Genomic DNA, 16,970 nt, shown 5'->3' on the forward strand with positions numbered 1-16,970 from the left:
CTGACTATGCTGGTTTCAAAAAACACTAGTTCCCAGATATCTGTCCATGGGTTTCTTTATAGTAAATAGAAAGCAACCAGCCAAGAAAAATCTGTCATACAATAGCTTCAAAAAAGAACAGGAAAGGGATTTGAGAAGCAGCAAACAATAACAAATGTCTGACATGTCTGAGGGAGGAAATTTAGATGAAGTTGCATTTCCTCGAAGAGGAGGACAGCGTGCTCCACCACGGTCCTTGGCTGCCACCATTGTTCTAAATAAGACAGAATTGCCCGAACATCTGGCAGAAATGGTGCTTTCTGGAAACCAGGCTGAGAAGAATATCTCGGCCATTCACACTTCCACATGATGCCTGCCCTGCCTCTGTTCAAAACAGTTACCACAGCACTGACTTCACCGGCTCCATAAACAAGTCCGGTAGAAACCTGCACCAAAGCACAACACAGTAGCACAGAAATTTCTGTGCCCCTGACCATCCTGACACGCATCCGGCTCCTTCCCCTGTTCATTATATGGCAGACATGCACTTTACTGCAGTGAGACTTGCTGCCCCCCACAACATCACATCTCAGCCTGCCTTCCCCAAGGACATCTTTCTCGTCACTCGTAACAATGCGAATCCTGCATTTGTTTTCCTCTTAAAGACAAAGGGTCTGTTGAGCTAGGGGTGATGATGCAAAGGCTAGTTTCAGGCATAAAATCTTCCTTAGATACGATTGTTCCTGTAAGAATAGATGTCAGCAACTTTAGGAGTCCAGTATCAAAAGCAAACATGCCTGTCATCTCCAGAAACTGATAACACACCTCTTTTTAGTAGCCTGAAGTATTACTATAACTGCCAAGTGTCTTCTCCTATTTCTCTTCGGGTTTTGCACTGTTATATCCTATTATTATTACTATTGTTATTGTTGTTATTATTATTATTGTTTTTATTATTTTATCAGCTTTTTTTAAAAAATCTTTTTATGTTAGTTGTGAATAGCCCTTTTTGTCTGTTGAGTCATGCTACAAATGGTTATTTTGGAGAGACAGGAAGAGGGTAAGTCCCTGAAGACACTCCACAGACTGCTCCAGTGGGTGCTTAGCTGACAGCAGCCTGGTGCACAGGAGCACAACAGAATTTCTTCCACACAGGCACTTGTAGTCACAACCCCCAAACTACCTCTATACCCTCTGGACCCCTAAGGCTGAGGGACTACATAGCCAGCCAGCTTTCGCATTTTCTTTCCACTAACTACATGAAACAAGGGAGATATTTTGTGGCAATATTTCTCATTTCATAAGCCTACTCTTGAAAAAAACAAAAATCAAGCTCAAATTGTAGCCATTGGCTTATACTGCTCCTTTTTTAAAAATGTGAATTTAGACTCAGTAAGGACAGAGGAACATCTTAAACTGATCACACTGCATAATGTATAGGCACAAGGGAGAATTTCATAACTCCTTCCCTTATAACAAGTGAAGGAAAAAAAGCAAGAGGGGAAAAGACGGAGTGGAAAGCTCATGTGTATATGATAAAAAGCAGGTTTTTCATAACCCACTCCTTACAACTCTCCAGAAGAAGAAATTGCTCGAAGAAAGAGCAAAGATTTTATAGAAGGAAGGCAAATTGGCAGCTAGCTTGTATCTGGCCAAACAATTAAGTGATTCATTTGGAAAACCCCACGTGATCCAAAAAGAGGGTTAAACCCTGTCTTACTAGAGAGGAATCAAAGATAACAAAGAAAGTAACTTTCACAGAGCAATATTAAGCTGCACCTTTTGAGATGCTGGATGGTTACCTCACCTGGCATCAGAAGCAGTTATTTCACAAAGCACAAGCTCCTATCATCATCTCCAGCACTTCCCATTTGCCACCACATCCACCCTGTCTTCAGACATTCTCGTTTCATGTTGCTCACTTCCATCATCTTATTCTCTACTGCCACTACTAAAACACGCATCAATTTGCTGTTCAGGCCACCACAAATGCCTTTTGCTCTAGCTTCAAAATATCTTTTTTCTTCTCACCTACTCCCCTCCAAAATACCCTTGGCGCAGTTATGTCATCTCCCCTTCTCACCACCTGAAAGCCTTTTACAATTGCGTCCTACTACTGCTGGAGTTCACCCCTACACTTTCATCCCTTCCTGTCCCTCCACTGCTTTGCACAACACTTGTCCCATCCGGCCATGCCCCACGCCAGCCACGCTGCTGCCTGCCCTCTCACAACTCCTCTTCCACAACACATCAGCCCTTCTGCCCCCCTCATCCTCTGCTCTGAGCTACAGCCTTCACCCTGGCTTCAGATCTACACACAGCAGAGCCTGTCTTAGCCTATATTTGGGAAGGCATACTTACTGTGCTTTGGAGACACTTTAATACCAACCTCCATGGAAGCTTTGATCTTTATAAGGTAAGATATGCTAGCCACCCTTTGGAAAAGACATGAAAAAAATAAAATCATTTGTGCTAAAGAGAACGCCATGGCTGTTCAAAATGTACCTAATACTACATTTAAACCTGAATATTTAAGCATCTCTTCCTTCAGCAGCCTTGCCTTAGCGCGGAATTACATCTATTTAATGCCAGGTTTGAATGTAAAGCAATACTTCCAATAAAGGTGTTAGGGATCTATATGCTGCTAAAGAAACAGAGTTCACAGGACAGAGTGAAACCAGAAAGAACCACCTCATACTATGTTTGATCAATTCCTTTCCTACATTTGCAAAACCTTTTTTTTAGATTTTAATATAGTTATTGTACAGTTAATATAATTATTAGACAATATGTTCCATATGTAGCATACATATAATCTACATCCTTTTATATATATATATATGCCCTAATAAAAAAAAGATGCTGTAATGCAGCTAGACAATAACACAAATAGATGTGACTCTGAGGGAGATGGCTGCACCCACAATCTATTTGCACTGCTGGCACAAATGTGTTTATTTGGCAGACCAGTCTTTCCCCCTCTTATGACCACTTGCACCTCCCTCCAAACACTGCTGGCAGAGGCTCGTTCATTACCCACATGAAAACAAAAATACCACTGAACTCTGAGGATGCTTTTAGTGCTGCCGCAAGAGGTGTCCCCATGTATGTCTATACATGTCAAGGGTGCTTTCCCATTCCTTTTCACAGCTGTGAAGTGAGCTGCAGTGACACAGCACTGTAATTAGCACATTGTTCACTTCCTCTGTGTGAAGCCAACTTTGTTACTGGAACTATTTAATTATTTCTTTTCTTCAAACAAAGATCACTTGCAGTCCATTCTAGAAAACTCCTAGGTAGAAAAATACTTGGAGAAAGTGATGCATGTTGTGAGCCTCCTCCAGACTCTGCAGCTGGAAAAGGCAGAAGGATTCATCCAGCTCCTCAGCCAGACCAAAATGCAGCCTTTCAGGGTGGAGAAGGAGGAAGAGGAGATGAGGGAAAAGTCTGCCAGCTTATTTAGTTCTTTGCAGAGTTCTTTGCACTTTGTTTTTGGATGTATGACCTTGCCTTCAGCTGCATTTAAATACAGATCACTCAAGGGCATTGACTTTACCAGGCTATCAGCTCTGCACACAGGCAAACCACCATTTTATTGAGAGCTGCCAATGTTACTCGCAACAATTGTACATTTCTTCTACAACTTTGATCAACACATTGAAGAGCTTTGGGCCAAAAAATTCTCCCAAGGATGATACATCCCCAGCATTTGTCACATGAAGGTCCGGGAAAGAGACTGATGCAGAGAACTTTATTAGAAGGAAAAAAAAAAAAAACACAAAACCAACAACAACTTAAGGTGTCCCAGGCCATATAAGAACAGCCTGGAAAGACTAATATACAAAGTATTGAAAAATATATACATTGTAAATAAAACAAAATTTCAGTGCCACAACTACTTTGGTCAAACCCTGGAACAGGCTTCCTAGAGAGGTGGTTGATGCCCCAAGCCTGTCAGTGTTTAAGGGGCATTTGGAAAATGCCCTTAATAACATGCTTTAACTTTTGGTCAGCCCTGCATTGCTCAGGCAGTTGGGCTAGATGATCCTTGCAGGCTCCTTCCAACTGAAACAGTCTATTCTATTCTATTCTATTCTATTCTACTCTACTTTGGATTATTACTTTTTGTAGCAGCTGTTAAAGCTCAGTGTTAGAAAAGTACAACAGAGCTTCAGAAACGTGTGCAAACTCGATTTCTATCAGCTTGTTTGCACACACAAAATAATCTCATCTAGGCAGAAACACAGAAGCCATACATTAGCCCTTTAAGAAAATGGCTTATTTTATTAGCTTAAATCTGAGGGATAATTTCTATCTTTCCATTATAGCCATTCCCTGCAGAGGCATTTATTTCCTGGCTCCCTCGGGCAAGGCCAGCCCAGCCCAGGGAGCAGGTTGCAGCAGGAACTACCTGAACAGATCTTTCCTCTGCAGACAAATGAACTCGGAGAGTGACAGAAGTGGGAGCAATTCCAGCTCCATCCTCCTCCTCCTTTCCTAGCAAGGCACACAGGAAGGAGGGAAGTGGGCTGGATCTTGCAATGAAACTCAGTAATGTATTCCTCCACCAAAGCAATGCCTCTGCTTCACAAGGCTTTCCCAGAGCTTTTGGGGAAATGCTACCTCTTTTGTAACAGAGCTGTTTCTTGGAAGAGCCTGAGTGCTCAATCCAGGCTCTCAATCAAAACATATATCCACTAGAGTATTACAACAATTAAACAGTGTAGGTAAACAACAGTGAAACGCATTTCCACAGGTTCCATGAAAGACTCATGCTCACAGAAAACATTTGTTCAGCATCACTCTCACCACATCTGGGGAAAGCACTTCTCCACTGCTTCCCACCCTGTTCTGCAACGCACAACAAAAACACCTTCTCAAGTCTGCAAAAAACCTCTGAGACTGACCTATCACTAAAGCATGAAGAGACTAAAATTATGGTTATCAGCATATAAAAGTAGGTAATTAAGCCCTAATTCACGTATCAGTACAAAAGAGCAAAAACAACGGAAATAAACTATGATATACGCAGCACCTGAAATGGGGACACTGTGCTCCTACAGAGCAATGTTTGTTCTGAGCTTGTTCCAGACACTGAAGCTGGAAACACATCCCAACTGGCATATTTCTTCTGTATTTCTAAATATAGAACAAATTTAGGCTTAACTTCTAGGTACCAAAACCCAAATTAGATAAGTCACACAGGCGCCTCATCTTTGGAAAACCGGCCACGTGGTCTGAATACAGGGCAGCTGTGAGAGCGTGGGCCCAGAGGACTTCGCTGGGCCAGATTCCTGACAATCCAACAGTTGCTAGGTGTCTTTGACACTATTTTCACATGTTCATTTGTCTAACGACAATTCAACCACTCTCCCACTCCTTCCTCTCCCTAAGAAGCTTATTTATATCCTCACAAATGTGGAAAAATGTAACAGGGAGTTACAGGTTTATTTCTACATATAGGTATGCTTAAAGTTCATGTGGATGTCAGATAGTTCAATCCCCATTTAATCAAAGCAAATGGGGAAGGATGTGCTGCTTCACCATCTCGGCAAATAAACACAGCCCCTGGTCACAGCTGGTTTCTCCAGTAGATGCTGGGGAAGGTCCTTGCCCTCAAGTTCACACAGTGTTGATTCCGATGGACTTGTAGAGGAAGCAAATTTTAAAGTCAAAGGACACTTACTGAGACCCGCCAGCTACTATCTTACTTAGATTTACACCTGAGTGGCTCAAAACAAGTCCTTCAACTCTACCGAACCACCACAGGGACACATGGGAGCTGCAAATCCCTCAAACACCACCCAGGCCTGTAACAGCAGAGAACTTCAGGCAGCCACATCAACCTCTGCAACTGCAAAAAGATACCAGAAATTGTACAGAAGAAAAGGAGTATGGGAGAAACCCTCGGTCCATTGAAGCCAGGAGGACTTTTGCCACCAACTTAATGAGAGACAAGATTATCATTGCAATCCTTGAAATAAAAAACAAAAAAGCATGTGGGAGGGTCGGGGAGAGGAGGCTGCAGCTACAGGGGCATTAAGAGAGACACCAACCCAACTCTCAACATATTAAACCTGTGACTGAGCAAGTGTTTGGCAGCTTTGACCTCTCTGGGATCCATAAAGGAAAGCATACCTTTTACTACCAGTGAAAACACTGCCCTGGCACCAGCGCCAAGGAGGAGATTAGGAAAGTTTGTGTTTTTAACAGGATTTATAGGTCTATGCGCTCTTTCAGTGTAACCGAACAGGTTTTTCAGACATGTTTTCCTTTGGTTTCTCCAGGGCACTCGAGAGCTGACCTGGTCAGGCATACAGCGGCAGGGTCCCCTGAGCCCCATGTCCTGGGTAGGGAGCAGCAAAGACCAGACTCCCCACAGCCTCAGGAGAAGAGCTCCCACCTCCAGCCACACTCTGACCCTCTTCTGCATCCCAGCAAGGGACTGGGGCAGGCTCCCCACGAGGAGGAGAGGGGAAGGGAGGGAGCAAACCCTCACGGCTGAGGCACAGCAGCATCCCGGCATGCAGGACGGGCTGACGGGGCAACCGTGGCACTCCCAGTGTGCCTGATCCATACTCTCCTGCAAGCCACCCCATGTCCTAATAAATAACTGGCCCTTAACCTGAACTGAGCTTCTTCCACTTCAAACTCATTTCAGTAACACCATCTTCTTCACCAGCAACCTGCCCCAGCAAAACAGGTGCAACGCAAAAAGACCTTTGGTGGGCTTCCAGATCAAGGCCATCGTGCTGGCTAATGCTTAAACTTCAACGACTGATCCCTATCCTTGCATACACGGCCTGGATAAATCTATTTTCCCAACAACCTCTTACCATAAAAATAATACATTCTAAAGTACGCTAAAAATGTCTTTACCAAACTATATGAGCAACATAATAGCTTGAGAAATAATGTTTTATCCAGTGTTTTCGAGGATATTATCTGTAAATATAATGGTACAAACAGACCCCCCATTTGTAATTACATGCTTTAAGAAAAATATCTATGCGCAGGGGTAAAAAAATGGCTTCTTTGTTCCCAAAATGCAAGTCCCCAACATCTCGAAGTAAATGCGAATCCCCAAGTACTGCCAGCAATAATGGGGCTTTTTTCCTCTATGTAAGCTGCCACTAGCCACTACAATTTAACATAAATATTTCTTCACTGTTCAAAAGATTCACGTCAGAAAATCTTCATATTTTAAGGTGATTTGTTTAAACATATTTTACTTGTGTTTAGACAAGAACAGTGGCAAGATATTTTCCCTGAGCAGCCATACAGTTTTAATGACCTTTCCTGCAATTTAGCTGCAACTACGAACAATCCTCCACAAAAGATGCTAAAAAAGCAGTAGGGAAATTGTAAATAAACACAAAACAACTATACTCAAATCATTAATAACAAAGTTATAAACATGCCTTTCTAATGTTCAGTGATATTTTTGTAACATCCACCAGACAGTTCTTGTCAACAGATCTTGAATGCAATTAACTATTCCATTTTTATTGATTTTAAATATTCCTTCCTGTCCTCCTGGATCTGTTTACCTTATCTTTTATCTGACAGTCACCACTTTTCCAACAAGCACCTATGAAGATAATTCCTCACCTCCACCGAGCATGTCTTCTTTCCCAGACTTGTGCCGTGGATTGTAAGTCTCTGCAATATAAATTCTCATATATCTCATATACATCTCATACAGCTCTGCCTCCATCAGGGCAGAGGGGACAGGGGCAAGTCTGGTAAGCAAGCAGGAATTGTCTCAGGCTGTGGGGAGATGTCTCAGAAAATAATTGCACCATGCAGATATAGGACAAGAGGAAATGGCCTCAAGTTGCTCCAGGGGAGGTTTAGACTGGATATTAGGAAAAATTTCTTCACTGAAAGAGTTATCAAGCATTGGAACAGGCTGCCCAGGGAAGTGGTTGAGTCACCATCCCTGGAGGTATTCAAAAGATGTGGCACGTAGGGTCACAGTTTAGTGGTGGACTTGGCAGCGTTAGGTTTGAGGTTGGACTTGATGATCTTAAAGGTCTTTTCCAACCTAAATGATTCTATGATTCTATGACAGATTGCAGTAAACATTGTCATGGACTTGTTTAAGAAAGCATGTGCCCTATTTGAATGGAATGCAATGGGATTCAAGGCTAAACACACAATGAAATAGCAATTACACCCAGGGAAGGAAAGGAGTAACAAACTGAAAAACAAAATAGGAGATAAAAGCTGGGCATTTCTCTATAAGCATTAACTTTCTAACTGTATAGATAATAACAACTTAAACAAAAATAGGGGTTTTTTTCCCCAATTGAAGCAACTGAGTATAATTGAGTATAATTAATTTCCTTTCCATGCAGCGCAACAGAACAAGCATAATTCTACATACAGACTGGAGACAAGGTATGTGATGACATGGTCATATTTAGCATTACACATTGCCAAAAAGCCTACATGTAGATTTTTATAAAAATTAAATATGCGTGTATGGTTGCTTTGAGAAGAGCCGGTCCTCTGCTGATTTACACTGCAAAACTCCACCAGCACCCTGAGAACCTCACTCATTCGCACCAGGAAAAACACCGCTCTTCAGCCTCTACGCCTGTGCACAAGACACTGCCTGCATGCAGGAAATGCACCACGGCAGATTCTCCACGCAACATCAGCTTTACCCACCAAGTATTTATAGGTACTTCTTCAGCATGAGGCAGCTTTGTGAGAAATGCAGAGGAAGCATTTGCACAGACACCTCTGAGCACAAATAAGAAGCATCTCCCCCACGTTTGCTTAGGGCGAGACAGCACAAGGGAAGCCTGACGACTAGCAGCTGAGGCAGCTCTCCGTTCTTGTCAGAAGAGTAAGAAAAAAGGGTTCAGTGACCACTTGCATCCCAGAATATAATCTGAAGGATGCTTCTAGCAAGGTCCCAGCACAACACTGAAGAGAAAAGCACTAACAGAGAAATTTCCTACTGACGACTGATAAGCTGCCTTCTTTTGATATGAAATATCAGCAAGTTCTTCACTTTGGTTTAGATGCGGTGGCTTTTTAAAAGGAAAAATAAGTGTTGGTAGAACACTTATTGCCACCTTTTTGACTGCTAAGTAGCCCAAATAAACTGGAAAAAAATAAAGCATTCTGTTACATTCAAACCAATGTGACAAAAGTACACTCCAAGCAAAAAAGAACAAGAAGGATGGAAGAGATCCTGAGAAGTCAACTAGCTGACTCTTCTGCCTCAAGGCAGGATGAACACTGCCAAAGTTATTCCTCAAAGATGGGTTCTGTCCACCCTATTCTGAAAGCACCCCCCCACGGTCACCTAACACACAGCACTGGGAACTTCTTCCCACCCAAAAAATTCCCTACATGGCCTCTGCCACCTTCCACAGCTGGTACATATTTTGGCTTTTTAAAGGGCCTAACTAGTCTTTGGCATTGATAACACAATAGCTGGGTGATACTAAATGGCCAGCAACGCACCAGAAGGATGCACGAATAATTCAGCACAGTCCCTGTTTCTGTACAGCTGTTTTCATGCACAAGCTAAGCTCTAGCCTGTTGATGACTTTGGAGCTGGATTATTTTTTTAATTTGTTTTGAAGAGGAGAGATGAAGGGTTGTGTTCTATTTCGTTGGGTTTTAACAGGAGATCAGCCTTAAACTTTGTGGGTTTTAACAGGAGATCAGCCTTAAACTTTGTGGGTTTTCAGTCAAGCTTATTGCAATACTCCTCCCTTGGTGACAAACTGAAGTACATCTGCTGTATTGGGAGTTTCTGAAATTGCCACACTGGCATTTTCCCAAAGCTGATGCCTCAAAATAAGCTACACCTTCTGCCTCCTCACTAGCCTCAACACAGGCTCACTCTCTTCACAGACACACACAGAAGAACAAGTTTCTTGTTGAGAACAGCAAAATTTGGCTCCAGGAAAAGAAATTAGAATCCAACAGAATTAAAAAAAAAAATGCAGGCATCTAAAATATTGCTTATTTACTGCAAAATCAAATACAATTCCTCTAAAAAGAAGAAACACAGCAACAGGTAATGACATACAAGTCTGCAAGTCTCTATCCTGCTCTGCACTGCTAAGTTGCCTCTAATGTTATCTACTTTATGCATCTCATTGATTCATTTCATTCAGTGCACATGCAATATGCCCAGGTCCTTATTTTCTATAGCATCGTCTTATCACAAAAAATGGCCCTCCTCAGTCCTGTTTATACCTGTTGCACCCTCTCTGTCAGCCCTTTGCTTTTTGTTTAGCTTCTGTCAGCTCTTCAGCTCTCATTGCTTTCATCCTTGCTGCAAAGCACCATCCCCAAAAGGATGTCAAGCACAAACACAGCAGGGGCTTATGGTTCACCAAGGTTGTGAGGGAAGCCTGGCCCAATTTTAGGCCACAAACAAACAGCATGGCATGCAGCAAGGAGAAGGCCAAAAAAACATAACGCTGTGATGCAGTGTGATGCAGCTTTCACACTGCACTGCTGTACTGGATGGCAGGGCAAAGGAACAGCTAGGGTATTGAAGGGATTAACTCATAATGGAAGATCAAAAGGCACATAAATATAGTATAACTTGAACAACCAGACATTTCAGAAATATATTCTAGTGCCAAACACAGAAGCTCAGACACTTTGTATGATCACAAGTAGGTGACTGCAGGAACTCAGCCAAGAGCGAGAAACCCCCCAATGACTCTGCAAATCATGAAGATCAACAGAATGAAAGCATCCACTAATTTCTTCCTCAGCACAGGCTGGCAAGACTAATCTCTGATTTAAAGGTACAGCTGGCAGCAAGACCATTTTCACAGTACCATGAGCAACACCCAGCCCCACTAACCTGACCCACACCAGACCCGGGCACACAATCTCATTTTTGTTGAATTAGTGACAGCACACGATACGGAGCTTATGTCAGCTTTGTGCTTTTTACACCTGCTGTATGTCAGCAGCAGGAAAAGAGACAGTACCTGATCTGGCTGCTGGTGCAGAATTAACTTACCAGTGTTTTTAAATAATCTGAACCAGAGAGCAAGTTTATAGCAAATCAGCACTTGGCATCACATGGCCACTATTTTCTTTAACTCATCACCAGCAGTCTTAAAGCTGTGTTTAGCGCACCATCAAACTGTGACAACAGGTAAGGTGGAGAAAAGTTTTCAGTCTCCCATATGGCAAAGTAATCAATACTTGTAAAGAATGGGATATCTTCTAATTCTGGAACTGCTGGATAGAATTAAAAATAGCCTGGATGCCTTTATCAGAAAGAAGGGGGGGGGGGGGAGGGGAAGGAAGAAGAAGAAGGAAAAAAAAAATCTTTTCAAGCATTACACAGTGCCAAAACATGTATTAACATTCTTGCTAGTCTGTCGTCAAAAATATCATTCAGTGTTTTGCTGTCAATGGCAACACAATTTATGTTGGTGCATAAAATCATACAGAGGAATTAAGAATCTTGGGAATGAGCTGTTCACATACACAGGTCAGAAAACTTCTGCAATAAGGCATATTAATAGAAAATAACAGCTACATGTCAGAATGGATGTTCACCTAAAAAACAAGGAGTTACCTCTTTCAGTTGACTTGATTTAAAATATATAAATCAGATTACTTATTATTCTCATGTCCTATGTGACATCAGAGCTCTGCTGTTGCAGACACTACACAAATATATGTAAACACAAAGTCCCTGCCCAGAAAAATTCCAATATAAGGACTGAACAAGAAAACAAAATATGGAGGAAAAATAATACACCATGGGAGCAAAAAATGGTCCAACTGCTGATGGACATGCTTTGAAGTACCCACTCTTTTCCTTCACATCTTTTAAAATAGATCCCATTCTTTCTCATGTATTTCCTCAGTCTCATTCTGGCAGCAACTATGCATCCAAACACAAGCCAGCCTGTGCACACTCTTCTGTGTGCCGCCATGCAAGCCGCCCACAACAGACCTGACCAGGCTCCCACAGGGGTCAACAACAAAACACTCATGAGTCCAGCCAGCACTGGATCAGGCCAGCGAACACAGCTCTGTGCATTAGCAAATGCACGCTGGAAGCCCAACGCACATTTACATTTTAAACCACATTTCTCTTTTGTGTTTTGAAATCATCATCTAAACAAGCCAGTGGTTTCAGCCTGGTTGAACACACAGACTGGTCCGGGATGTGGCCACTCTATCGCAACAGCAAAGAACGTGAAAGCACAGAATGGGCAAGAGAGGCTAGAAACTGGCTTCATTCCACAAAGTGCTGGGTAGAAGAGACTGAACACATAGCAAGAGCAGAAAATCCAAAACCTGTATCCCACCGTGGAAAACTCTATCCCTCCCCACCCGTCTTCCCACTTAAACTCTCTTAGTTCAGCATGGAGAAACTGGGAAGGCACACAGCTTGGCAAGGCAGACAATCAACTACTCACCTTGGGGTCAATATGTAAGTCCTACTGCCACTTCCTACTCATATCATGCAAAAGCATGCTGGAATCATGTATCAGTTTGAACTTCAATCATTTAGAATAACATTGTTGAATTATTTCTGTTAATTGTTTCCCAATTCTCATGTACATGAAACCTATGCATTTGTGAAGAAGGTAACAATTACAGCCTGTTTGTCCCTCTAGCTCTAACTAGGGACACAAATAATGCACTTTAGAAAAAAAACATTTGGAATTTCTTCCTGCCAAACAAGGTGATTCACAATCTTTTAACTCTCTCACCAAGTGTTTTCAGAGTCCCTCTGCATATGGATTTTCCAGCAGATGTGCTCAAATTATTCCCGGACACACTGCTAGAGTACAAATAAAGCCCTGTTTATTTAATCCCCTTTTGCATGGGCCTCAGTGCAGAACTGAGAATTTCAGAAGCGTTCAGGATTATGTGAATATCAGACTGCACTTTATTGTTGCCTTCAGCTACAGCAACATCAACCGACACAGAGCAGTCTGGAAAACTCTCACCTTTGAGGTGAAAACAGCCCAGACAACTAGGAGTTGCTGACAGAGTACCAAATTAATCCAATCCCTGGATATGCATTAAAATCCTCTTTTCACATTGAACCTTCTACCACCCTTTGCTTCCTGATCTTTTCAACAGGACTTTGACTCCTACTCTGAAACTTTTGTCTTTAATTTCCTCCACTGTAGAACAGCCATGTGTATTCCGAAACTGGCCTGGAAGTAGCTTATGCAAATGTCCATGATGAAACTCTGTAATTATTTTTCCCTTTCCATGCCACTGCTGTCAAGCATGCAGATGGTACAACAGTTCCACAGCTAATTCAACGGAGGAGCATGAAAACCAGCAACGGGGCAAGGCAGGATGGCCCCTGGCAGCTGACTGGACAGAGCTCCCTTGCTTCATTCCTTGGCCAGTGCTTCCTGGTTTATGTCCTTTTTTACGAGATAATGAAATTAGCTTATTTATGAACTAAAACATTTTAGAATTAATTCTCTTTCACCATGTTTCTCACCCACAGAAATCCAGGTAGTTAAATTGTCCATCACTGCAGCAGGCTTTGCTTTGAAAGAACCTTAAAAATCAATCCAGGGATTTACTGTTGTTGTCTGCACCCCTTGGATATGAAATACGTCCCTTATTTCACTTTCTCCTCTCTGTTCCTTACTCAAATACGTTCTACGGCCAAGGTACCTGTAAATAAGCGGTTGTGTTTTCAACTGCGTCCCAGGGAATTATGCTAGCTCATCCTTGAGGAACCACATGATCGCAGATCAAGAAAACAGTGAAGATGCTAATGAACCTGGCTGTAGCCCAGGTGTTTGCCCAAAAACTCCTGGAGGGAGGGTATATCCTTTGAAAAAGTAACAAAAGATCAAAGAAACTTCAAAATTGTTACTTAATGACAGAAGGAAATAAAACAGCATGGATCCAAGGGATAATTAACGGGGGTTGTAATACAGACATGCCTTTGTAGGGATAGGCTACAGGTATATTGCATGTGATAAAAAAGCTGCCAGACTGTCTCACTCACAACCACATTTAATTTCCAATTTTGCACTCCTACTATCTCTTAAGAGAGTCAGCCTCTTGGGCCAGCAGTTAATGTGTAGGCAGCAGGGAAACTACACTGTCATCTCAACTTGCTTGGAGCAAGTCCACCTGGAAGGCCAGCCACAGCCACCAGGCTGCACTCACTCCTCCTCCTTCGCTGCTACGGAGGCTGAGCTCTGGAGGTGCAACGGTGAAGGGAAATACTGGTGTGGATGGGGCCCAGGTTTGCACGTGCATATGAACTAGCATATGAATTCATGACACACTGCCTCGAGTGCTCCAGACCCTCATGGGAACAGCCCTTGGCCTCGGTACCTCCTGCTTCACCGCAGGACAAGGGGACGAATGTCGAGACATGGTTCCTCTGGCTCACATTTATTGTCGGAGGGCAGATGTCCGTGAATGCAGATGCGATGCACCTCCCTCCCTCTGCCTCCACCTAAACCAGCTGCACTCCTTTCTTTGGAACTATAAATGAGATAGGATGCATCTGCATCCCATGGGATGCACCTCCGCTGCTGGGACATGCCATGAGCAAGCTGCATGAGAAGCAGTTTCCACTTACTGTCAAAGCAAAGCAAACTACCGCACACAAAAATGTTCTTCATACAGACTTATTTAACTTCTAAACAGGTTACAGAGGAAGGATGATGCCCCATCCTAGCATCCTAGGTTAGGATCTGAGAAACCTGGACAGGATAGTGTTTCACCACACGTTTCTTACATTTTAGGCACGTTGCTGCACTTACATCACCTCAGACCTTCTTTGTAAATGAAGTTAAACAACATCTCCTGACTACAAAAGAGCATTGTGAGGAATGGTGCACTACAAAGATCACCAGGCACTGAGATTATTACAGTGATGGAAAACATAGGCTCCTAAAATAGAGAGCATTAAGCCAATATCACATTGCTCAGAGCAAATCACCAACCCAAACAAACAAATAGCCAGACAAGCAAAGAACAGGCATGACCATGCAAACTCCATAAAGACCACTAAGAGGAAACATGCTGGACAGAAAAAAAGTCAGGGAAAAAGAAACCGTAGAAAACTTGACACGCTTGGCACTCTGCAGACCCAGCCCAGGCAAAGACCATTGCTGAGCTTACCCAAGGTGGGAGAGTCTCCAGGCACTCGGATGCTCTGTGGCTGCGAGCAGACTGGTGCTATGTCCTACCTCAGCCCTCCCCAACCCAGTCACAGGAAAACGTGCTGAACCCTCACCGTTTGTAGGAATACTTCAATATATTGGTATTAAACAGTGAATACATAAGCACCCCTCCCTCCTTGGCACCTACGCTTCACCAAAGAACCTGTAACAGTGTCAGAAACAAAACCCAACCCCAAACAAGAACAAACCCGCAGAGACACTTAAGAGGGAGAGACTTGGTGTAGCAGAATACAAGAGAAATTAATTAAGCTTTGACCTCAAGCACTTTTAGCCACCTCCAGTGGTTGTAGGCAGGAGCATGTGATACCTTAGGAAAGTGCATTTTGAGAATAGTAAGCAACATACAGTACAGGACCAAGTGGAAGTTTTATTTTCCAGGAGATCTTGAGTCTTGAAGCTGGAAGCCTGTGTTTCTGCCTCTTCCTGGAGAATTAACATCCAAATACTCCTTTGGAAAGACAGAATCAACACATAACCTCCAGCATCACCTCCTTGGGCGATGAGACCCCTCTGATGTCTACAGGGAACTGCTTTGGATATCCTCCGTGGCTCAGCATCTCTTTATTTCTCTCTGCTGAATATATAAGAAATATTCATCAGGCTCTCAGCAGAGAATAATTTACAAACTTCTGAGATCACTTATTTTCTGCTCTTGAGAGTTGACTACTCCCACGGTATGTGTGCCCCATGGCAGCAAGATATTTCTTTCAATGTCAAAGATCAATGTTGGTGGTCAATAACATTTCTTTAAAACAAACAAAAAAAAAACCAAAAAAAAAAAACAGTCACCACCCATTAAATAAGAAGGAAGAATTTTCCATGAGGGAGATTTGTTTTTCCACACTAGAAACTGCTTTCAATAGGACGAACAACTGCCATACATAAATTATTTAATATCTGAAAAGTGCTTCATCAAACATTTTGCTTTTTATCTTTCACAGATAGTCTGTTTTCCATCTACAGTGAAACCAGTGGCTGCCTGAAGACAGCATGGCCTTATTCCATATACTGTGTTTAGTACACTGTGACATGAAAAGACTCAGCTCACTGCTCTCCTTAGAGAAAGAACTGGATAAATATAATTGTATTTGTATCAGTTAAAAAAAGCATAATTTAGGAGGGCAAAAGCTATTTAAAATCAAGTTCTATTTACTTAAACAATGTATTATTAGCACTGAAAGACAAGAGAACATGTATGATGTTTCAGTTTAACCTTGGCTAGTCAATCCCGAAAATCAGACTGGCTTATAAGGAGTAATTTTATGATGTGGTTAACTGTATTTTGCTGTCTAGAAGCCGGAAACAGGCTCCTCAAATTAACTGAAACGCATGTGCTTCAAATATTTAATTTTCTGTTTCATTACCATTTATTTTTTAAACCATGACATTTATGTGTGTTGTAATTAGATTTTAATCATATTGCTGCCACAAAAATTACATATAAAGAGAGGTGTATCAAAATAATGCATTTTTGAACCTGAGTAATTTAATTGAGTATTTTTGAATTATATTTCACAAAAATTGTATTACCCAGCAAGGTCCTTCAGCTTTCTGAATGCATTCCCTCTTATGTAATAAAAAAGAAACAGCCATCACTCAGCCAACCAGATTACACATACTATTTTAGATTTGCAAAGAAATTTAGTACTGACAAAGTGTGACGGTTTGAAGTAACAGCACTGTATGGATACATCCTCCAGCTGTGTAAAAGCTGCTCACATACAGCAAGTCAACAAAGTACCTTACATAATCTTTAAAAATGTGTATTATAAACACAGAACTGCAGTTATTCTCAGATAA

General features: G+C 42.2%; 1 protein-coding gene across 8 annotated transcripts in view; it reads right to left on the bottom strand.

The window, feature by feature from the left end:
- The window catches only part of ARHGEF28 (Rho guanine nucleotide exchange factor 28), a 127,515-nt gene that overhangs the window by 99,290 nt on the left and 11,255 nt on the right, over positions 1-16,970 (bottom strand). For 7 of the 8 annotated variants that reach the window (XM_072859264.1, XM_072859268.1, XM_072859267.1 and 4 more), the window contains exon 1: positions 15,659-15,742. The exons of the other annotated variant lie outside the window; for it this stretch is intronic. In XM_072859264.1, coding sequence (XP_072715365.1) covers positions 15,659-15,727 — 69 coding nt within the window. In that variant the 5' untranslated portion in view covers positions 15,728-15,742. Of the gene's footprint in view, positions 1-15,658; positions 15,743-16,970 lie in introns of those variants that run through there. 8 annotated transcript variants of the gene reach the window in all.

This window comes from Ciconia boyciana, chromosome 4, assembly GCF_034638445.1.
Source record: "Ciconia boyciana chromosome 4, ASM3463844v1, whole genome shotgun sequence".
Classification (NCBI taxonomy): Eukaryota; Metazoa; Chordata; class Aves; order Ciconiiformes; family Ciconiidae; genus Ciconia; species Ciconia boyciana.